The sequence below is a fragment of the Oncorhynchus gorbuscha genome, linkage group LG17, assembly GCF_021184085.1.
Source record: "Oncorhynchus gorbuscha isolate QuinsamMale2020 ecotype Even-year linkage group LG17, OgorEven_v1.0, whole genome shotgun sequence".
Lineage (NCBI taxonomy): Eukaryota > Metazoa > Chordata > Actinopteri > Salmoniformes > Salmonidae > Oncorhynchus > Oncorhynchus gorbuscha.
The window spans coordinates 24,501,271-24,525,063 of NC_060189.1; the positions used below are offsets into that span (position 1 = coordinate 24,501,271).

The 23,793-nt window shown below is 44.7% G+C and overlaps 1 protein-coding gene across 6 annotated transcripts in view; it reads right to left on the reverse strand.

Moving 5' to 3' along the window:
* ttll5 (tubulin tyrosine ligase-like family, member 5) overlaps nt 1-23,793 on the reverse strand; it is a 96,696-nt gene that overhangs the window by 20,630 nt on the left and 52,273 nt on the right. For all 6 annotated transcript variants that reach the window (XR_006832917.1, XM_046309461.1, XM_046309460.1 and 3 more), the window contains 2 exons: nt 14,583-14,781; nt 2,479-2,699 (listed from right to left, as the gene is read on the reverse strand). Coding sequence is in view for 5 of the 6 variants with exons in the window: in XM_046309461.1 (XP_046165417.1) it covers nt 2,479-2,699; nt 14,583-14,781 (420 nt within the window). In the remaining variant the exon portion in view is untranslated. The remainder of the gene's footprint in view (nt 1-2,478; nt 2,700-14,582; nt 14,782-23,793) is intronic.

Sequence of the window (23,793 nt, forward strand, 5' to 3'; positions counted from 1 at the left end):
GTGTTCATTTATAAACAGAGTTTTGGCAGCGTGATGTGTTTATAGTATCAAGTCGTTCCTACAGCTGACTAATAGGCAGCGAAGGCAGCAGCCAGTCTGACAGTAATGGTTCTGCTGTAATTGTCACCCTATTAAGAATGCCACATGACAGCCTGGGTTTCCGTAGCTACAGCTGCAAAACCCGCCAAGCCTCACAAACACCAAACACAATCATTTATTTGTGTTACAAATTGTTTTCAAATTTGTAACTGAAGTCATTCCCAGTTTGCAACCATGTTAGGCCAATCGACACTCTAGGGTCCTGCCCTACTGTATGCCACAGCTAGAATTTGATTGACGTTATCCACAGCAATAGACAAGCCTTGATGCTTTGGTTTAATTTTAGGATATCTCAGAAGCAGTCATTGTTGCGAAACTAAACTTCATTTTGGTCCATTCACATTCTTTCAGTCATCTCTCATCAATTAACATATAATGAGACAGAAACTAATTCTGACAAATGTACTGACAAGTCTGTCCAATCAGTGGCTGAACAGACTTGGCATTTCCTCATGATGTTCCGCTCTGATTGGCTGACAGGGCAGCTTGGTGGTGGGTCCAGTGAATTGGCTCTTCTTTCTACATCCCAGCCCTCGGCGAGAGAGAGGAGACAGTTTGGCTGCTCCAACATATAAATCCACTCCCCTCTTTATTTGACTCCCAAACACAACTGCTAATCTTGATCCTTATTACTCACTTTCCGTTCTCCAACAAACCCAAAACTACATGTCATTCAGATCCTAGATTCAATAACAAAGACTAACTCTCTGTGTTCATCAATGATGTATTGTTCTGTAGGAAAACAGGCAGCAGGGGCAACATTTTGAGATAAGTATCAAATGTAATGTGTTTTTGAGTTCAGCAGTTGGGAGGGTGTGTTTTGAAGATTAAATAACCTTGAACATTTCTAATACCTACAGTACAGTGATTTCATGTTGGGGTGGATGAGCTAAGGCTACTTAACCAAGGTATTGCGTTGCCATTGAAATGAGTTTAACATAAAGGCAAACAACTTATTATCCATTTCCTGTGAACAATCATCTCATCTTTTTTAGACAGAGGTTTGCTTTCTATCCGTCATTCTTTGTTTCCCTCTCTTCTTTCTTTTCTTCCTTTTTTCCATCAGTGCATTTTTGGTCTAGAAGCTTCCGTTTTTCCCACACTCTCCCCTGTCACACAGGCCGACCACAAAAATGCAGGACAGTGGAGAGTGTGAGGAGGTTCTGGAATTCCGCATGTAGAGGGTAAACACAGGAACTGCCAGGAAGACACACAGAGAGGAGCAAACATTACACCTACCCTGCCCTAACCGACCTTGCCCTACCCTGCCATAACCGACCCTGCCCTATCCTAAACTATTCACTGCCTTCCCTCCCCTCTAACCATGTCAAGAGTCCAGGAGAGCGCTCCTCACACATCAGCAACATAACACAACCACTTCCCTCTGGCCTCTCCTGCTCCCTGGCTGGCCTCAGCCGCCACATCAAAGCTGATGTCTGCTGAGGCGGCCACTAAGGCTTTGTGTCATTAGCCAAATCCTTGTACCCCCGATGAAAGGCACCAACACGGACCCTCTGATACAGACAGAAAGACAAGTGACATGCACACACAGAGACACAGATACAGTAGGAGCAGACGGGTAGAGCAATGGCTTTACCATACAGTTCTATAAATATCCCTACTTAGGAAAAAAGACAAATTCAAAATGGCCCGGTCCATATAAATCTCTCTGATGTAATACTAGAGAAAAACACATAATGGCTAGAGGGGGTGGAGGTTGAGGAGGAGAGGAGAATGACAGAGCTGGGACCACTGCGCCTCACACTGGGGGAGAGGAGCCCTCCATCGAAGCCTTGTGCTTTAAACAAACAAGCAACCATATCACTGAGTTTTGCCATTGCTGTGTAATTTAGCCAGATGTTGGGTAATAAAGTCATACTGCAGCGTGGGAAAGTGATGGCAGTTTCAGGCTTCGCTCTGTTTGCGCTCTCCCCAACTTTTCTTTCTTTCTCAATTTTTCCTCATCTCTTCTTCTGTTAATCTCCAAACAAAACAGGGTTTAAACAGCGCTCATAAATAGGGCCCTGCAGTTGAACCGCATTGTGTTTACTGAGCATGCAGAAATCAGACCTGTGATGAGGTTGTTTACGGAACAGGCAGATACAGCCTGAAGCCAAGGGACTGGTACTGTTCGCTCCACGCTTCATGTAGGCTAGTCTAACTCTCAGCTCCGTTTGAACTCTCTGCTGCTGCTGGACCCTGGTTCACCCCTCCAGCACAGCCATAGTCCTCTAGACCCACTAGCTTACCATCACATATACTGCATATTCATGTCACGGTCCAATCAACGTTTCCACATTACAGTGGTAATAATGAACTTTCTAGTAAAAGACTAATGAACAGCAGCATCCCAGAGGCAGCTCTAGCCCCAGGTCTTACTTGCTGAGGCGCTGGGTGGCTGTCTTCCTGACCAGGCCCTCCCTGGCACTGCTGGGTGGTTTGGGGTTGAGGATGTGTCCTGGGCCTGCGCAGGCATGGCTGTGGTTCTGGCGGCCTGGGTGGGTCACTGGTAGACTGGAGGAGGATGGGCCGGTGGGAGCCTGGGGCCAAGGAGCCATCACAGGATAGGGTGGCATCATGGCCTTAGCAGCCAACATGGCCTAAGGAGCAAAAACCACACATTTAGCTTCAGATTCACAATAAAGTTAGTTATGACATTAGACATAAGAGGATTTATACAATAGGCCATCATGTACCTAATCCCCTACCTAAATCAGGGATGGGAAAGACTATCAAATTGTAAATGTGCTCAGTACAACCATAAAAAAGATCAGACTTTGATTTCAGCAAAAATAAGTTCTGCCTTCTAGGTCATCTAAGGTCAAACATCATCGATCTAAAAGACAACTAAATCAATTAGCTTTGAAAAAAGTGCTATCCTTTATCAAAACATACTCTACATATTTTGATGTTGGAAGCAGTGCAACACAAATTCTTCACATTTCATACTTGTTTAGACAAGATCTCTTTAATGGCTTCTAGAAACCTGGTAAACAACATGTTCATCCTGACATAATATTTAAGAACTACCGTTCACCGGTTGCCCGTGTTGCTGGGGAATGCTTCACAGACATTCTTTCCAGATCTCATGTCTATGCTATTTTCTCTGCCACTTTATATATCTATCTATCTATCTAACAAGCTAATGGGTTTCCAGCTTCCCAGCGCATGATTTCAAAGGGCCGGCAGCATGACAGAGAATATTTTGATGTAATTTCTGTGTTGATAAATGAGAAACTGAATTTCCAGGTTGGAGGGTCTGTGGTTGTGGAGCAGTTGAGCAGGGCCAGGGAGGGCACCTTTATTTGGCTGCCAGGTGGCCCCAGGCCAAGCCTGTGGAGGAGCCGCGCAGTCTGCACCCAGTAACTGGAACAGAGTAGAGCACCGGAACAGCGCTCTCTCTCTCTTTCTCACACACACACACACACACACCTATGCTCCCCTGGATACAGTTTTATATTCAGTTAAGCCAAATACTTCAATCAATTCTGCCACAAGGCAGGGGAGGTGAGTGCCGGAATGTGGAGAGCGCTTATTTCAATAAGACCAAAACCTGCAAGGGTTTTTCACGTGTCATTACAGAGTAGGGTCAAGGCATTGACTAATTCCTGACCAATGGAAGGACACAGTCTTGGAAGGAGGGTTTACTGTGCAATTCTACTCTGAGCCAAAGTGAATGAGCCTTAAGGCCATGGAACACATGGAAACACTACAGAATTGCAGGGCGTCTGTTAGTATAGACTCCCATTCAAGTCAAGCTGGCGAGAGAGACTGAGGGGCAGAGCAGAAGGAGAGGATATTTAAGGGACGGTTCCCTGATTGGGTGGTGACTCAAGGCGCACAGTCAGCCCTCCCATGAGCTCAGTAAAAGGGCTGTTTGTTAAGGGGAGAACAACAGGTTGGCTCTCTTAACGCTGTGCCCTTTATGGCATATGATTACACACACACCAACTAATGCTGCAAACCATTTCCTGCAATTTCGCAATCAGGGGGAGAGATGGTCCCTGCTCAACCCTACCTGGTAATCGTGGATGGATGGATGCTGTGAGTGGCTGGCTGAGAGTGGTTGTGGCTTGGTGAACTAGTGAACTGTGCTCAATCAGCGAGCTGGCGATGGGAGGGGAGTGGACAGGAGCTGGGGGGATCACTTTCAAAGAGAGTCTTGCGTAACCCAGCCAGTCCGGGCCAAGAAAAACATCCCCTCAATTGCATTAATTACACTCAACCTAGACGTAAAAACGATGATGAGAGCAACTGCATTACTCAAAGAAAAAAAAAGAAAAAACAACTGCACCTCCCATCATCCCACCCCGAAAGGTGTATTTGTATTTATTATGGATCAGCATTAGTTCCTGCCAAGGCAGCAGCTACTCTTCCTGGGGTCCAGCAAAGTTAAGACAGTTCATACAATTTTAAAAACATTACAATACATTCACAGCACAGATATCACAACACACTGTGTGCCCTCTTGGCCCTACTCCACCACTACCACATATCTACATTACACAATTCATGTGTACGTGTGTATAGTGTGTATGTTAACTAGTGTGTGTGCTTGCATCTGTCTGTGCCTATGATTGTGTTGCTTCACAGACCCCGCTGTTCCAATAAGGTGTATTTTTATCTGTTTTTCTTATCCAATTTTACGGCTTGCATCAGTTACTTGATGTGGAATAGAGTTCCATGTAGTCATGGCTCTATGTAGTACTATGCGCCTCCCATAGTCTGTTCTGAACTTGGGGACTGTGAAGAGACCTCTGGTGGCATGTCTTGTGGGGTATGCATGGGTGTGCCAGTAGCTCAAACAGACAGGTGCATTCAACATGTCAATACTTCTCATAAATACAAGTAGTGAAGAAGCCAATCTCACCTCCACTTTGAGCCATGGGAGATTGACATGCATATTAATATGAACTCTCTATGTGCATCCAAGGGCCAGCCATGCTGCACTGTTCTGAGCCAATTGCAGTCTCTTTGTGGCACCTAACCACATGCCTGAACAGTAGTCCAGATGCGACAAAACTAGGGCCTGTAGAACCTGCCTCGTTGATAGTGCTGTTGAGGTAGATCAGTGCTTTATTATGGACAGACTTCTCCCCATCTTAGCTACTGTTGTATCAATATGTTTTGACTATGACAGTTTACAATCCAGGGTTACTCCAAGCAGTTTAGTCACCTCAACATTTACATTTACATTTAAGTCGTTTAGCAGACGCTCTTATCCAGAGCGACTTACAAATTGGTGCATTCACCTTATGACATCCAGTAGAACAGTCACTTTACAATAGTGCATCTAAATCTTAAAGGGGGGGTGAGAAGGATTACTTATCCTATCCTAGGTATTCCTTAAAGAGGTGGGGTTTCAGGTGTCTCCGGAAGGTGGTGATTGACTCCGCTGTCCTGGCGTCGTGAGGGAGTTTGTTCCACCATTGGGGGGCCAGAGCAGCGGACAGTTTTGACTGGGCTGAGCGGGAACTGTACTTCCTCAGTGGTAGGGAGGCGAGCAGGCCAGAGGTGGATGAACGCAGTGCCCTTGTTTGGGTGTAGGGCCTGATCAGAGCCTGGAGGTACTGAGGTGCCGTTCCCCTCACAGCTCCGTAGGCAAGCACCATGGTCTTGTAGCGGATGCGAGCTTCAACTGGAAGCCAGTGGAGAGAGCGGAGGAGCGGGGTGACGTGAGAGAACTTGGGAAGGTTGAACACCAGACGGGCTGCGGCGTTCTGGATGAGTTGTAGGGGTTTAATGGCACAGGCAGGGAGCCCAGCCAACAGCGAGTTGCAGTAATCCAGACGGGAGATGACAAGTGCCTGGATTAGGACCTGCGCCGCTTCCTGTGTGAGGCAGGGTCGTACTCTGCGGATGTTGTAGAGCATGAACCTACAGGAACGGGCCACCGCCTTGATGTTAGTTGAGAACGACAGGGTGTTGTCCAGGATCACGCCAAGGTTCTTAGCGCTCTGGGAGGAGGACACAATGGAGTTGTCAACCGTGATGGCGAGATCATGGAACGGGCAGTCCTTCCCGGGAGGAAGAGCAGCTCCGTCTTGCCGAAGTTCAGCTTGAGGTGGTGATCCGTCATCCACACTGATATGTCTGCCAGACATGCAGAGATGCGATTCGCCACCTGGTCATCAGAAGGGGAAAGGAGAAGATTAATTGTGTGTCGTCTGCATAGCAATGATAGGAGAGACCATGTGAGGTTATGACAGAGCCAAGTGACTTGGTGTATAGCGAGAATAGGAGAGGGCCTAGAACAGAGCCCTGGGGGACACCAGTGGTGAGAGCGCGTGGTGAGGAGACAGATTCTCGCCACGCCACCTGGTAGGAGCGACCTGTCAGGTAGGACGCAATCCAAGCGTGGGCCGCGCCGGAGATGCCCAACTCAGAGAGGGTGGAGAGGAGGATCTGATGGTTCACAGTATTGAAGGCAGCCGATAGGTCTAGAAGGATGAGAGCAGAGGAGAGAGAGTCAGCTTTAGCGGTGCGGAGCGCCTCCGTGATACAGAGAAGAGCAGTCTCAGTTGAATGACTAGTCTTGAAACCTGACTGATTTGGATCAAGAAGGTCATTCTGAGAGAGATAGCGGGAGAGCTGACCAAGGACGGCACGTTCAAGAGTTTTGGAGAGAAAAGAAAGAAGGGATACTGGTCTGTAGTTGTTAACATCGGAGGGATCGAGTGTAGGTTTTTTCAGAAGGGGTGCAACTCTCGCTCTCTTGAAGACGGAAGGGACGTAGCCAGCGGTCAGGGATAAGTTGATGAGCGAGGTGAGGTAAGGGAGAAGGTCTCTGGAAATGGTCTGGAGAAGAGAGGAGGGGATAGGGTCGAGCGGGCAGGTTGTTGGGCGGCCGGCCGTCACAAGACGCGAGATTTCATCTGGAGAGAGAGGGGAGAAAGAGGTCAGAGCACAGGGTAGGGCAGTGTGAGCAGAACCAGCGGTGCCGTTTGACTTAGCAAACGAGGATCGGATGTCGTCGACCTTCTTTTCAAAATGGTTGACGAAGTCATCTGCAGAGAGGGAAGAGGGGGGGGGGAGGATTCAGGAGGGAGGAGAAGGTGGCAAAGAGCTTCCTAGGGTTAGAGGCAGATGCTTGGAATTTAGAGTGGTAGAAAGTGGCTTTAGCAGCAGAGACAGAGGAGGAAAATGTAGAGAGGAGGGAGCGAAAGGATGCCAGGTCCGCAGGGAGGCGAGTTTTCCTCCATTTCCGCTCGGCTGCCCGGAGCCCTGTTCTGTGAGCTCGCAATGAGACGTCAAGCCACGGAGCGGGAGGGGAGGACCGAGCCGGCCTGGAAGATAGGGGACATAGAGAGTCAAAGGATGCAGAAAGGGAGGAGAGGAGGGTTGAAGAGGCAGAATCAGGAGATAGGTTGGAGAAGGTTTGAGCAGAGGGAAGAGATGATAGGATGGAAGAGGAGAGAGTAGCGGGAGAGAGAGAGCGAAGGTTGGGACGGCGCGATACCATCCGAGTAGGGGCAGTGTGGGAAGTGTTGGATGAGAGCAAGAGGGAAAAGGATACAAGGTAGTGGTCGGAGACTTGGAGGGGAGTTGCAATGAGGTTAGTGGAAGAACAGCATCTAGTAAAGATGAGGTCGAGCGTATTGCCTGCCTTGTGAGTAGGGGGGGAAGGTGAGAGGGTGAGGTCAAAAGAGGAGAGGAGTGGAAAGAAGGAGGCAGAGAGGAATGAGTCAAAGGTAGACATGGGGAGGTTAAAGTCGCCCAGAACTGTGAGAGGTGAGCCATCCTCAGGAAAGGAGCTTATCAATGCATCAAGCTCATTGATGAACTCTCCGAGGGGACCTGGAGGGCGATAAATGATAAGGATGTTAAGCTTGAAAGGGCTGGTAACTGTGACAGCATGAAATTCAAAGGAGGCGATAGACAGATGGGTAAGGGGAGAAAGAGAGAATGACCACTTGGGAGAGATAAGGATCCCGATGCCACCACCCCGCTGACCAGAAGCTCTCGGGGTGTGCGAGAACACGTGGGCGGACGAAGAGAGAGCAGTAGGAGTAGCAGTGTTATCTGTGGTGATCCATGTTTCTGTCAGTGCCAAGAAGTCGAGGGACTGGAGGGAGGCATAGGCTGAGATGAACTCTGCCTTGTTGGCCGCAGATCGGCAGTTCCAGAGGCTACCGGAGACCTGGAACTACACGTGGGTCGTGCGCGCTGGGACCACCAGATTAGGGTGGCAGCGGCCACGCGGTGTGGAGCGTTTGTATGGTCTGTGCAGAGAGGAGAGAACAGGGATAGACAGACACATAGTTGACAGGCTACAGAAGAGGCTACGCTAATGCAAGGAGATTGGAATGACAAGTGGACTACACGTCTCGAATGTTTAGAAAGTTAAGCTTACGTAGCAAGAATCTTATTGACTAAAATTATTAAAATGATACAGTACTGCTGAAGTAGGCTAGCTGGCAGTGGCTGCGTTGTTGACTTTGTAGGCTAGCTGGCAGTGACTGCGTTGTTGACACTACACTAATCAAGTCGTTCCGTTGAGTGTAATAGTTTCTACAGTGTCGCTATTCGGGGGCTAGCTGGCTAGCTAGCAGTGTTGATTACGTTACGTTGCGTTAAAAGAACGACAATAGCTGGCTAGCTAACCTAGAAAATCGCTCTAGACTACACAATTATCTTTGATACACAGACGGCTATGTAGCTAGCTATGTAGCTAGCTACGATCAAACAAATCAAACCGTTGTGCTGTAAAGAAATGAAATGAAAAATGTGATACTACCTGTGGAGCGAAGCGGAATGCGACCGGGTTGTTGAGTGCGGAAGTTCTATTCAGTAGACGTTGGCTAGCTGTTGGCTAGCTAGCAGAGTCTCCTACGTTAAGGACGACAAATAGCTGGCTAGCTAACCTCGGTAAATTAAGATAATCACTCTAAGACTACACGCTCTAAACTACACAATTATCCTCAACTTGCTCAACTTCCACATTATTTATTGGAATATTTGGTTGAGGTTAATGGTTTAGTGCACATATGTCAGAGTCAAGGCCCGCGGGCCACATCCGGCCCGCGAGAAGGTTTTTTACGGCCCCTGGGATGATCTTGATTTGTTATTAGAACCGGCCCGCAGACCGCAGCAAGCCGGCAGCCCGCAGATCTTTTACACGCACCAATACTACATTTCCCACAATGCAACGGTGACGCACCGAGCAGTAGGCTGCTTCATTTCAATATTTATTGGCACAGCAGTTGTCAGCATCACAGTAAAATTAACTTTCAGATACCCATCAAAAATGGCAAAATGGAAGGTGGACACTGAGAACTGGGGGTTTCAAACAAGGTGGGAGTCGGAGTATTTGTTCACGGAGGTAGCTGGAAAACCTGTGTGTCTTCTGTGTGGAGAAAGTGTGGCGGTACTGAAAGAGTATAATCTGAGACGACATTATGAAACGAAACACGCGGACAAAAACAAGAATATGGACATGGAACAAAGGCTACAAAAGGCAGAGGAATTAAAACGAGGCCTCAAATCTCGACAGGCTCTGTTCAAAAAAGCCAAATCACAAGGCCAGGCTGCTGTCAAGGCCAGTTTTATTTTGGCAGAAGAGATCGCTAAATCAGCCCGGCCATTTACGGAGGGGGATTTCATCAAAAACTGCATGATTAAAGTTTGTGACGAAGTTTGCCCAGAAAAAAGGCAACTCTTTTTAAATGTGAGTCTGAGCAGAAACACCATTGCCGAGAGAGTAGACCAGTTGTCCATCAATCTAAAAGAGCAGCTTGTGAAAAAGGGAAAAGATTTCATTGCATATTCCTTGGCTGTGGATGAGAGCACCGACATTTCTGACATTGCCCAGTTGTCAATTTTCATCCGCGGAGTGGACTCCAGCCTAAGCGTGACAGAGGAGTTTTTGGCTTTACGTCCTATGCATGGCACAACTACGGGGCATGATTTGTATGAAGAGGTGTCAAGATGTGTAAATGAGATGGAGCTGCCTTGGGAAAAACTCGTGGGTTTGACAACCGACGGAGCACCTGCGATGTGTGGACACAGGAGCGGACTGGTGGCGAAGATACGGGAAAAGATGCAAGAGGAAAACGCGACAGGTGAGCTGACAGCTTATCATTGTATCATACACCAGGAAGCGTTGTGCGGTAAAGCCTTGAAAATGGAGCATGTAATGAGCATCATCACGCGCACAGTTAACTTTATCAGAGCCAAAGGTTTGAATCACCGCCAGTTCAAGGCATTTCTGACGGAGTTAGAAACGGAGCATGGTGATTTGCCTTATCACACAGAGGTGCGATGGCTAAGCCAGGGAAAGGTGCTTCAAAGATGTTTCGAGCTTCGTGAGGAGATTTGTCTGTTCTTGGACAGCAAAGGGAAAGACACAACACAACTCCGAGACGAAATGTTTCTGTGTGAAATGGCTTTTCTGTGTGACATTACGAGTCATCTGAATGCAATGAACTTGCAGCTGCAGGGTCGGGATCGTGTCATCTCTGATATGTACAGTACAGTGAAGGCATTTAAAACCAAACTGACTCTGTGGGAGACGCAGATACGGAAAGAAAATTTGAGCCACTTTCCCAGCTGCCAGACCATGAAAGAGAAGCTCTCTACCAGTGCGTTCCCGAGCGCACAGTTGGCTGATAAAATAGGTATGCTTGCCGCTGACTTTCGACGCCGATTTGCTGACTTTGAAGCACAAAAAAGCAGGTTGGAACTGCTCGGTAACCCATTTGCTGTTGACGTGGAAAGCTCACCACCAAACCTCCAAATGGAGTTGATTGACCTCCAATGCAATGATGCACTGAGGGCAAAATATGCGGCAGTGGGTGCTGCGGAGTTCGCCCGTTTCCTCCCCGACACAATGCCCCAGCTGCGCATCCAGGCTGCTCAAACGTTGTCTATGTTTGGCAGCACATACCTGTGTGAACAACTGTTTTCTTTGATGAACTTGAACAAAACATCACACAGAAGTCGACTTACTGCTGAACACCTCCACTCAATTCTGAGGATTTCCTCAGCTCAGAGCCTTACCCCGAACATTGATGAACTTGTGGAAAAGATGGGACACCACCAAGTATCACCCTCAACCTCAAACAAGTGAACATTACTGTGCAATCACATATTTAGAGTTTTTACTCAGTTCAAGTTTAAAAGTTAAAGTTTAATATTTGTTTTCACTGCATGTTACTTCTCCTTAAACAAAGTGTTGTTTTTGATTAATAGATTTTTGCACTTTATTTTATTGTATTTCAATCCAATTATATTTTAAAAATATTTCAGTTGAGTGGATGATAGAAAATTGCTATTATTGTTTTTTTCTTTGAAGTAAATTTAGCCCACTTTTGCTAAAATAGAAAATATAGGCTACTGATGGTGCCTTGAATACCGGTTTCTTTCATTTAATGTTCATGTTATGGGGATTTTTATATAAAGGAAATTTGTCTTTTGTGTCTGTTGAAAATTAAAGATTACTGACAGAGCCATAAGAAAATATTGCTTTATTTATCTGATCATATTGGAATATATTTGTTAGGTTTTCAGTAGGTTCAATTAGGTTCACTAGACTATATGCGTCATTTTAAAAAATTTCAATGAACATTCGAACAGTCCGGCCCTCGGCTTGTAGCTAAAATTTTTATTTGGCCCTCCGTCCATTTGACTTTGACACCCCTGGTTTAGTGCATGATTTGTCCCAAATAAAATGCTTTTAGTTTTAGAAATATTTAGGACCAACTTATTCCTTGCCACCCACTCTGAAATTAATTGCAGCTCTTTAAGTGTTGCAGTCACTTCAGTCGTTGTAGTAGCTGACATGTATAGTGTTGAGCCATTCGCATACATAGACACTTAAAGCCAGTGGCATGTCGTTAGTAAAGATTTTTTAAAGTAAGGGGCCTAGACATCTGTCCTGGGGAATTCCTGATTCTACCTGGATTATGTTGGAGAGATTTCCATTAAAGAACACCCTCTGTGTTCTGTCAGACAGTTAACTCTTTATCCACAATATAGCAGGGGGTGTAAAGCCATAACACAAGTTTTTCCAGCAGCAGACTCTGATCGATAATGTCAAAAGCTGCACTGAAGTCTAACAAAACAGCCCCCAAAACAGCCCTCAATCATTTTTTGAATGTCCTTCCCTATAAGCCTGCTGAAAGTCTGATGTCAATTTGTTTACTGTTAAATAGCATTGCATCTGGTCAAACTATTTTTTTCAAAAGTTTACTAAAAAGGTTAATAACAGGCTGATTTACTGGCTCAAATAGCGGACCAAGGGGGCTTTACTATTCTTAGGTAGCGGAATGACTTTTGCTTCACTCCAAGCATGGGGGCACACACTGTCTAGTAGGCTTACATTTTAAATATGGCAAATAGGACTGTCAATATCGTCCGCTATTATCCTCCGTAATTTTCCATTCGAGTTGTCAGACCCCGGTGGCATGTCATTGTTGATAGACAATTGTTTTACCTCTTCCACACTCACATTACGGAATTCAAAATTTACAATGCCTTTCTTTCATAATTTGGTCAGATATACTTGGATGTGTAGTGTCAGCGTTTGTTGCTGGCATGTCATGCCTAAATTTGCTAATCTTGCCTATAAAAAAATATTAAAGTAGTTGGCAATATCAGTTGGTTTTGTGATGAATGAGCCATCTGATTCAATGAATGATGGAGCAGTTTGCCCTTTTTCTCAAAATGTAATTTAAGGTGCTCCAAAGCTTTTTACTATCATTCTTTATACTATCAAAATAAAGAGTCACACACTCCATATATAAACTCCCAGTAATTTATTGGGTCTATTTTAATAGTTTATTCGCCTTTAGTCAGCACCTCCACACAAATACATTTTTCTTGGTGTGTGTCATTTATTTGCCATTGCTTTTGACACATCCCTCAACCATAGAATTGTTCAATTACTCATCAAGCCACTGGGATTGAACCGTTTTTACAGTCATTTTCTTAATGGATGCATGCTTATTAATAACTGGAATGAGCAATTTCATAAATGTGTCTAGTGCAATATTCTTTACATCAACAACATAGGAATCACTACAAAACTTATTGTATGACCTCTTATACACTATATTAGGCCTAGCCTTTGGAACTTTGGTTTTACGAGATATGGCTACTATATTGTGATCACTACATTCAATGGGTCTGGATACTGCTTTCAAGCACATGTCTGCAGCATTACTAAAGATGTGATCAATACATGTTGATGATTTCATCCCTGTGCTGTTTGCAACTACCCTGGTAGGTTGACTGATAACCTGAACCAGGTTGCAGGCACTGGTTACAGTTTGAAGCTTTTTCTAGAGTGGGCAGCTTGATGAAAGCCAGTCAATATTTAAATCACCCAGAAAATATACCTCTAGTCTCTCCCCAGCCTCCATTCATAGAACGGCTCTACAACAAATGCTGCAAGAAGAATAAACACAGATTTCCTGTCTAAGAACCAATGCGTTTTTTTTTTCCCAGTTTCAAAATTATATATAGTGCCAAGTAACCCAAGGCATTCAGTTTAATCTCATTCAGCAATGGCAGAAATCGCATATGGCACGACTAGTCAAGCAAGACTAAAAGGTTTTGTAACTATAACGGTTTAGAAAAGTTATGCCTCAGAAATCAGTTTCAGCATTGTAATGGGAACAAAATGAATGTAGAATCTGATATGAGCTGTGAATGATGGGATTAGGCTTCTTATTCAGTGTAGAATCAGTGGCATTGACACGGCGGAGCCCTTGTGGGCAGCCAGCCTTGATTACTTACCTTCCAATATAAGCACAGACTCAGTAGAACAAAGAGTTCGCTTGGTGTGAGAATTCATGTTTGCTTTCAAGAAACGAGCTCCCTGTGAGGATGTTCCCACTGGACACCATTTTGTTCGGCGGTTGGAGGAGAAATTCCCAGAATAACTTTGCAAGCACAAACATCAAGGCTTTCCTCTACGGGTGATGGGGGAGCTTTTGGAGAGTATCCCCATTGCTTAACAAAAACAAGCAGTTGATATTGCCCAGACCAAAAGAAATGAGGGTTTTCCTGAATTATAATTCAATAGCACTCAAATACCCTACTAAGTGTTTACATCTATGCTTTATTTGAGTAAGAGGGAAAGATCAAGGGATGGAAAGGGAGAATTGCAACTTCTAGTGTTTCTCTGAACCCCAATCAGAGAAAATCACAAAAAGTCTGTAAAATGGTTTTGACATAAAGCTGAACACTGGTTCCAAGGATTGGATTGTGTGCAACTTTCAGCCAGTGAGAGAAGGAGCGTTTCTAATACACTCTCACCACACTGTATATACAGTCTTGCAGGGTTTCTAGTCTGGGTCTACCTGAACATGAGGTTCTCCACATTCAGCCTGTGGTTTACAGGAAGGCATGGTTCTCATTTCGTGGGGCTGAATAGTTCCAAGGCAACCAGAACTACATAGCAGTGATATTTTTCTCTAAACTCCACAGCCACATTTACCCTACCATTCGGTCTGTGGTATTGTGGACTGCAGCTCACTGACCTGGTGGCGGGTGCGACTCTGGTCAAGCAGTTGGCGGGACTGGAACTTCTGCTGCTGCAGCTGCTGTATGGCGAACTGGAGCTGGTAGCTGCCTGGGATGGGCTGGTAGCGCTGCTGGGGGCCGACGCCTCTCACCAGGTTGTAGGCACTCTGGGTCTCCCCATCCCAAAGACCCTCCTCATCTCTCGGCGCCCTGGGGCTATGGGAGCAAATATTATTATTATTATTATTATTATTATAAATTAGATCAAAATAGTTCCAAAGTTAATGTGTACTGTATGCTTGATAAATTAAGAACTGAGCATCTAGCTTTTACTGATGCAAAAGGTTAGGCTCAGACAGCAGTGGAACAGAAATAACAGCATTTGGGAGCCATGTAAGTATTTAGGCCTACCATCTCATCATCAGTCACTTGACTATGCAACCAAGACTGAAATGTAGTGTTAGCTCATGGCCTATTTCCCTCCACATGTTGAGTAGTAAGACTGAACAACAAGTAAAGGGGACTAGACAGCGTGCGGCACCCCAGCCGCTGCACCCAGATGCCCTCCTGTCAAAACTGACCAATCAAAGAGGCAAAGCAGAGAGCCGACCCGTGGCAAACATGGGGCACTTAGAAAACATTGAAACCTCTCCCGCCTCAGGGCTCTCAGTGCATCACGTTCCATCCACATCACAAAGCCACAACCTGGAAAGCCAAACTTTGAACGGCTCCACACATTTGTAACTGGATTATCTTTCACTAGGACTAAGCCTTTCAGCCTTTTTGGCCCCATCTAAAGCAATGGGAGGGGTGGGGGATAGTCAAGTGCTAGTTCATGACAGGCTTATGTTTTTTTTATATTAGAAACATAGATAACATTGTAATAACATTTGTATTCAGTAAAAGTTAAATAAAATATTATCAGACTTGAAATAACACAATTCACCAGGACATTTTTAGAACAGAACTGAGATAAGGTCTAAAATTAGAATTCAATTAATCTTGAATAACAATGCACGCTGCGGGAAAATAATCCAGTGTCGCTCACACAGGCTACATGAAAAATATTCCCGTCCGGCGTAGCCAAACAAAGACACAAGGGATCTGAAAGTCATGTGAACGCGCTATCCGCCCGCTCATTTCACGTAATGGCATGTATATTGCAAAAACAACTGGTGTGACCCAGAGCCATTGAAACTTTTTTCACCCTCTTCTGCTAACAAAGGTCTGTCTGTGAACCCTTTAAGACAACAGAGTCCAAATAACCACAAGACAAAACAAAACCCTGATGGATGGTTTCGCCTCCATTTTTTTGTATTTAAGCATGTTCCCCCAAAACTATTCCAAGTACAGTATGCTTCAGTTAGTCTTTACCAATATCTCTCCACTTGAGCTACATGGGAGGCCAAATCACAAATCCTCTGAGTCCCACATCAGGGGCCTCAGTTCCTGGCCATTCAATTCCAGCACAATAAATAACAAATAGGAAAGGGGGAAAAAAACTGGCACATCTGAGTTTCCCATCACTGGTACAGTACATGTGTGCAGTTGTAGCAGCCTGGAGCCTGCTCTGCCTGCCTGCAGCATGTGGGTGTCAGTGTGAACCCTGCTGAACTCACTGTACTGTAATATGCTGATATGACTTACAATAACACAGCAGTGTGAGCTGAGCACATGTGCAGCATCAATCTAACTCGGCACCGAATGTGGGAAAAAGGCGGTTATGAAATGACATCATGCTGCTTCAGCCCACCATACCTCCAAGTCCTGGCCTAGCTGGTCAATGTGGACATCAGGCTCAGGGGTTCAGGGGTATTTCCAGCACCAGTCAAAATGTTGGACACGCCTACTCATTCAAGGGTTTTTCTTTATTTTTACTATTTTCTACATGGTAGAATAATAGTGAAGACATCAAAACTATGAAATAACACATATGGAATCATGTAGTAACCAAAATAAAAGTGTTAAACCAATCAAAATTGATTTCAGATTTTTAGCCATCCTTGATGACAGCTTTGCACACTTTTGACATTCTCTCAACCAACTTCACCTGGAATGCTTTTCTAACAGTCTTTCTAACAGTCTTGAAGGAGTCTATGCTTAGCACTTGTTGTCTGCTTTTCCTTCACTCCGCAGTCTAACTCATCCCAAACGATCAACTGTGTTGAGGTTGGGTATTTGTGGAGGCCAGGTCATCTGATGCAGCACTCCATCAATATCCTCCTTGGTCAAATAGCCCTTACATAGCCTGGAGGGTGTTGGCTCATTGTCCTGTTGAAAAAACAAATGATGGTCCCACTAAGCGCAAACCAGATGGGATAGCGTATCTGTGGTAACCATGCTGGTTAAGTGTGCCTTGAATTCTAAATAAATCACCTACAGTGTCACCAGCAAAGCACCCCCACACCATCACACCTCCTCCATGCTTCACGGTGGAAACCACACATGCGATCCGCTCACCTACTCGATGTCTCACAAAAACACGGCGGTTGGAACGAAAAATCTCAATTTTGGACTCAGACCAAATTTCCATTGCTCGTGTTCCTTAAGTAGTGGTTTCTTTGCAGCAATTTGACCACGAAGGCCTGATTCACACAGTCTCCTCTGAACAGTTGCTGTTGAGATGTGTCTGTTACTTGAACTCAGTGAAGCATTTATTTGGGTTGCAAGGTGCAGTTAACTCTACTGAACTTATCCTCTGCAGCAGAGGTAACTCTGGGTCTTCCATTCCTCCAGTCCTCATGAGAGCCAGTTTCATCAAAGAGCTTGATGGTTTTTGTGACAGCACTTGAAGAAACTTTCAAAGTTCTTGAAATTTTCCAGATTGACTAACCTTCGTGTCTTAAAGTAAAGACGGACGGTTGTTTCTCTTTGCTTATTTGAGCTGTTCTTGCCATAATATGGACTTGGTCTTTTCCAAATAGGTAAAATACTTGTAGTAACCAAAAAAGTGTTAAACATGATTCCATACTTATTTCATAGTTTTGATGTCTTCACTATTATTCTACAATGTAGAATATAGTAAAAAATAAAGAAAAAACCCTGGGTAGGTGTGTCCAAACTTTGATACTGTATTTTCTCCCCCTAGTCCTCCATCTAGAGGGACATTGATATGATAACTATGAAACACAGAGTACTGGAGCCTACAATGTTGAGAAGCAGAGAGCTGGTGGATGGGTTCAAATTGCCAGTGTGAGTGCAGTGCATAAGTCCATCTCTCATGTGTGTGACTGAAATGGGGGGGGGGGGTTAGTCCATACTGCCTGTTGAGGGGGGAAGGGATGTTACTAGGGTGTCGATGTCAACTCTGTAACATGGTCCCCTTATCCCAGGTTGGAATTTCTCTCTCCCCTGCCTAAGGGGATACCTTACTACCAGCACTACATCTGGGTCCAATTGAGGTGGAAAAAAAGAAGCTTTTTATTGAAAGGAGGAAAGATATCAAACCATTTTTGCCCCATTCATTTTTAAGTTTCCCTGAGTTTTCTGGGGAGCCAAATAGGCTCTGCAAATGGACAGTCACAAAATGTACTGGAATTAAATGCTGCGACAACATCCGACCAAGTAAAACAACAGTCTGACAAAATATTGAACAAAACCAAAGATACCAGTATGTGTGTTGCGGTGACCAGGGTCTGAGCGATTCTTGAGTACTGCAGAATCAGAAATGGTGGCCCTGTGGTTATTTGGAAGCAAGTTTCCAGAAAATTGGAACGGAAATGGCACCACACCAAACTGGAAGTCTTCCGACTAGCTTGGAAAGACAGTACCGTGCAGTATCGAAGAGCCCTTACTGCTGCTCGATCATCCTATTTTTCCAACTTAATTGAGGAAAATAAGAACAATCCGAAATTCCTTTTTGATACGGTCGCAAAGCTAACTAAAAAGCAGCCTTCCCCAAGAGAGGATGGCTTTCACTTCAGCAGTAATAAATTCATGAACTTCTTTGAGGAAAAGATCATGATTATTAGAAAGCAAATTACAAACTCCTCTTTAAATCTGCGTATTCCTTCAAAGCTCAGTTGTCCTGAGTCTGCACAACTCTGCCAGGCCCTAGGATCAAGAGAGACACTCAAGTGTTTTAGTACTATATCTCTTGACACAATGATGAAAATAATCATGGCATCTAAACCTTCAAGCTGCATACTGGACCCTATTCCAACTAAACTACTGAAAGAGCTGCTTCCTGTGCTTGGCCCTCCTATGTTGAACATAATAAACGGATCTCTATCCACCGGACGTGTACCAAACTCACTAAAAGTGGCAGTAATAAAGCTGCTCTTGAAAAAGCCAAACCTTGACCCAGAAAATATAAAAAACTATCGGCCTATATCTTAACTTCTATTCCTCTCAAAAGTTTTAGAAAAGGCTGTTGCGCTACAACACACTGCCTTCCTGAAGACAAACAATGTATACGAAATGCTTCAGTCTGGTTTTAGACCCCATCATAGCACTGAGACTGCACTTGTGAAGGTGGTAAATTACCTTTTAATGGCATCAGACCGAGGCTCTGCATCTGTCCTCGTGCTCCTAGACCTTAGTGCTGCTTTTGATACCATCGATCATTATTTTGGAGAGATTGGAAACCCAAATTGGTCTACACGGACAAGTTCTAGCCTGGTTTAGATCTTATCTGTCTGAAAGATATCAGTTTGTCCCTGTGAATGGTTTGTCCTCTGACAAATCAACTGTAAATTTTGGTGTTCCCCAAGGTTCCGTTTTAGGACCACTATTGTTTTCACTATATATTTTACCTCTTGGGGATGTCATTCAAAAACATAATGTTAACTTTCACTGCTATGTGGATGACACAGCTGTACATTTCAATGAAACATGGTGAAGCCCCAAAATTGCCCTCACTAGAATCATGTGTTTCAGACATAAGGAAGTGGATGGATGCAAACTTTCTACTTTTAAACTCGGACAAGACAGAGATGCTTGTCCAAGGTCCCAAGAAACAAAGGGATCTTCTGTTGAATCTGACAATCAATCTTAATGGTTTTACAGTCGTCTCAAATAAAACTGAAGGACCTCGGCGTTACTCTGGACCCTGATCTCTCTTTTGAAGAACATATCAAGACTGTTTCAAGGACAGCTTTTTTCCATCTACGTAACATTGCAAAAATCAGAAACTTTCTGTCCTGAAATTATGCAGAAAAATTAATCCATGCTTTTGTCACTTATAGGTTAGACTACTGCAATGCTCTACTTTCCGGCTACCCGGATAAAGCACTAAATAAACTTCAGTTATTGCTAAATACGGCTGCTAGAATCCTGACTAGAACCAAAACATTTGATCATATTACTCCAGTGCTAGCCTCCCTACACTGGCTTCCTGTCAAGGCAAGGGCTGATTTCAAGGTTTTACTGGGCTTGCTCCTACCTATCTCTCTGATTTGGTCCTGCCGTACATACCTACACGTACGCTACGGTCACAAGGCGCAGACCTCCTAATTGTCCCTAGAATTTCTAAGCAAACAGCTGGAGGCAGGGCTTTCTCCTATAGAGCTCCATTTTTATGGAATGGCCTGCCTACCCATGTGAGAGACGCAAACTCGGTCTCAACCTTTAAGTCTTTACTGAAGACTCATCTCTTCAGTGGGTCATATGATTGAGTGTAGTCTGGCCCAGGAGTGTGAAGGTGAACGGAAAGGCTCTGGAGCAATGAACCGGCCTTGCTGTCTCTGCCTGGCCGGTTCAACCTTTTTCCACTCGGATTCTCTGCCTCTAACCCTATTACAGGGGCTGAGTCACTGGCTTATTAGGGATCTTTCATACCGTCCCTAGGAGGGGTGCGTCACTTGAGTGGGTTGAGTCACTGAGTCACCCCCCCCCCCCTTGGGTTGTGCCGTGGCGGAGATCTTTGTGGGCTATACTCAGCCTTGTCTCAGGATGGTAAGTTGGTGGTTGAAGATATCCCTCTAGTGGTGTGGGGGCTGTGCTTTGGCAAAGTGGGTGGGGTTATATCCTTCCTGTTTGGCCCTGTCCGGGGGTGTCATCGGATGGGGCCACAGTGTCTCCTGACCCCTCCTGTCTCAGCCTCCAGTATTTATGCTGCAGTAGTTTATGTGTCGGGGGGCAAGGGTCAGTTTTTTATATCTATCCGGTGTCCTGTGTGAATTTAAGTATGCTCTCTCTAATTCTCTCTTTCTTTCTTTCTCTCTCAGAGGACCTGAGCCCTAGTACCATGCCTCAGGACTACCTGACATGATGACTCCTTGCTGTCCCCAGTCCACCTGGCTGTGCTGCTGCTCCAGTTTCAACTGTTCTGCCTGTGATTATTATTATTTGACCATGCTGGTCATTTATGAACATTTGAACATCTTGGCCATGTTCTGTTAAAATCTCCACCTGGCACAGCCAGAAGAGGACTGGCCACCCCTCATAGCCTGGTTCCTCTCTAGGTTTCTTCCTAGGTTTTGGCCTTTCTAGGGAGTTCCCTAGCCACTGTGCTTCTACACCTTCATTGCTTGCTGTTTGGGGTTTTCGGCTGGGTTTCTGTACAGCACTTTGTGATATCAACTGATGTATGAAGGGCTATATAAATACATTTTATTTGATTTGGATATGAAGACAGAGATGGAGGTAACAGTGGAGAGAGCGTTTGGGTGCCAAGGTAGAGAGAGACATTAGTGTTCTCCTCACTGAGGGGAGTAGAATGTGCCAACCATGACGTATTACAACCCTAAATACACAATTGTGGTGCTCAGTCACAATTTCAAACCACAACTATTGTTACCCAAAAAACTTACTGGAAATGAATTATTACCTGAGCCAATTGTTCGATCCAGGATCGGGTACAATTAGTCAAATACAGAGACTAAGCAATCTGGCCTTCTTTTATAGGCTTGTCCTAAACTAGCAAAAGAGAGCTAATGATAAAACCCTGATGTTTTTGGCTCCCGAATGGCGCAGTGGTCTAAGACACTGCATCTCAGTGCAAGAGGCTTCACTGTAGTACCTGGTTCAAATCCAGGCTGCATCACATTCGGCCATAGGGTGGCGCACAATTGGCCCAGTGTTGCCTGGGTTTGGCTGTCATTGTAAATAAGAATTTGTTCTTCAAACTGACTTGCCTAGTTAGATAAATAAAAAAATGTTAGACACTTTTAGAAGGTCAAATTAATGCCTATGAGAAATCAAACAATTTCACATCAATGATGCGGTTTGGGACAATTCAAAAAACAAAGTATCGGGAAGTCAAGCGTTACCCCTGACAACAGAGTTGTGAGGTGTCTATATAGTAATAGTATAATGGTGTTTATGAAAGTGAGTGTAGCCAGCCGCCCCCTGCTCCAGGTTGACAGCAGAGTGGAGTGGAGAAGCAGCGTCTCCCTCTCTGTGTTTCAGAGTGCTGAGGCAGCATACCTGGCAGCATGTCGGCACATCAAAGGGCCAAGCTACTCTTTGAAACCCATCATGCTTCACCCCTGTGGTTGCTGCTTAAAGAGCCAGCGTGCTTAACAGTTTCAGTATGTTTGGCACAGACCACCGGCCCCAGTTGTAGGGGGCTCAGGAAATCCTACATGAAAGAAACAGCATTCGAAGTCAAAATCAAGATAATTTATCCTAATATCTCATCAACGATGTTACACCGCTTTCTAAGATCCCTACGCCAAATTTACGGTTGCGGGTAATGGGGTGGAAAGAAAAATGGGGTTTGTGTTGGTGCGGAAAGTAACAGAGAGAAAGTGATGGATGGCACGTTCTTAACAGGAGAACCTTCTGACAAAGGGATCATTTTTACCTGAGCTGTCCTGTGACGAGGTGAAGGATCTCATCAAAATTTCTGTTATGAAGTATTAGCAGCAGAGCTCCTAAGTGGCAACGTACTTTAGTGCACTCAAGAACAGTATTTTATGAGTTTACCTCAGAGGATTTCCAGTTAAAAAGTAGAATAATAGTCCTCACATGAACTGGGATCAAAAAGGAGAAAGTACTGTAGATAAGGCCGCTTATAAACCGGAAGAAGGAGTACAGAGTCATGATCTGATTTGCTGAATGGGGATGAGGGAGGGCCTTGTATGCTTGCTTGTGGGTAGAGTAATGGCGAAGGAGACGTGTTGATGGAAGTTTGACATCATGTTGTGGCAGGTAGTCTAGTGGTTAGAACATTGGGCCAGTAACCGAAAGGTTGCTAGATCAAAACCCCGAGCTGACAAAGTAAAACTCTGTCGTTCTGCACCTGAACAAGTCAGTTAACCCACTGTTACTAGGGCGTCATTGTAATTAAGAATTTGTTGTTAACTGACTTGCCTAGTTAAATAAAGGTAACATTTTAAAAAATGTGTCTCAATGATGTGGAATTAAAAATCGCCGGCAACAAGAAAAGCAGCCTCCAGGTGCAAGTTTTCCTGCTTGTTTATAGCCTCGTACAGTGCGAACTTGTTATTTTTCTTATCCTGAGTGTAATGTATACAACAGTAGTAATAACAGCTGAAAACTCCCCCAGGATGTAGAAGGGTCAGCATTTGACCATCAGGTATTCCAAGACGGGTGAACAATGGGTCGAGACTTCCACTGTGCTCGAGTCAACACACCATTTGTTTTTGATGAAGAGGCAAAACCCTCCACCTTCAATTTCCCTGACTGTTCTGTCTGCTCTGTGAATGGTCTGCTCTGTGAATGGAGAATCGAATTGGATAGCCATGGGTAGTATCTTGTCTAAAGCCATGTTTCACAAAAGCAGTGAATATTGCAGTTACATTGGTAGCAAATACACGAACAGAGGTCAACCATTTAATTATAGGATGGCAATGGCCAATAGAATGAAGGGAAGAGGTGGCGGGTTTTCCCCTCGCCTTAATCTCACCTGGACTCCCCCATTCTTGTCTCCAACACCGGCGTTTTCCTCTTGGTTACCCCGAAAATTGGGTCAGTTATAGAAAGAGCCCAGGGCAGATGAGTCAAAGTCGAAGCCAGAATTGAGGCAAGTAACTGCAGATCTGATGTTCAAAAGTTTGTCTGTTATAAGAAATGATAGCGGATAGATTTTGTGGAAATTAAAAATAAAACGCTAAAAGATTACAAAATAGAAAAGTTGGGTTGGAGCTTGCAAAATGGCTGCCATACAGTACGGCGCCATCTTCTGTTTTGGACTTACAATAGAAAGGAGGATAATCCATCAAGGTCATAACAATTAGGCTACATTTAAAATGTGAAATGTAAAAGTTAACGTCTGTCTCCCTCCATACAACTACTCTCTGAGATGATACATTTAATAGAATG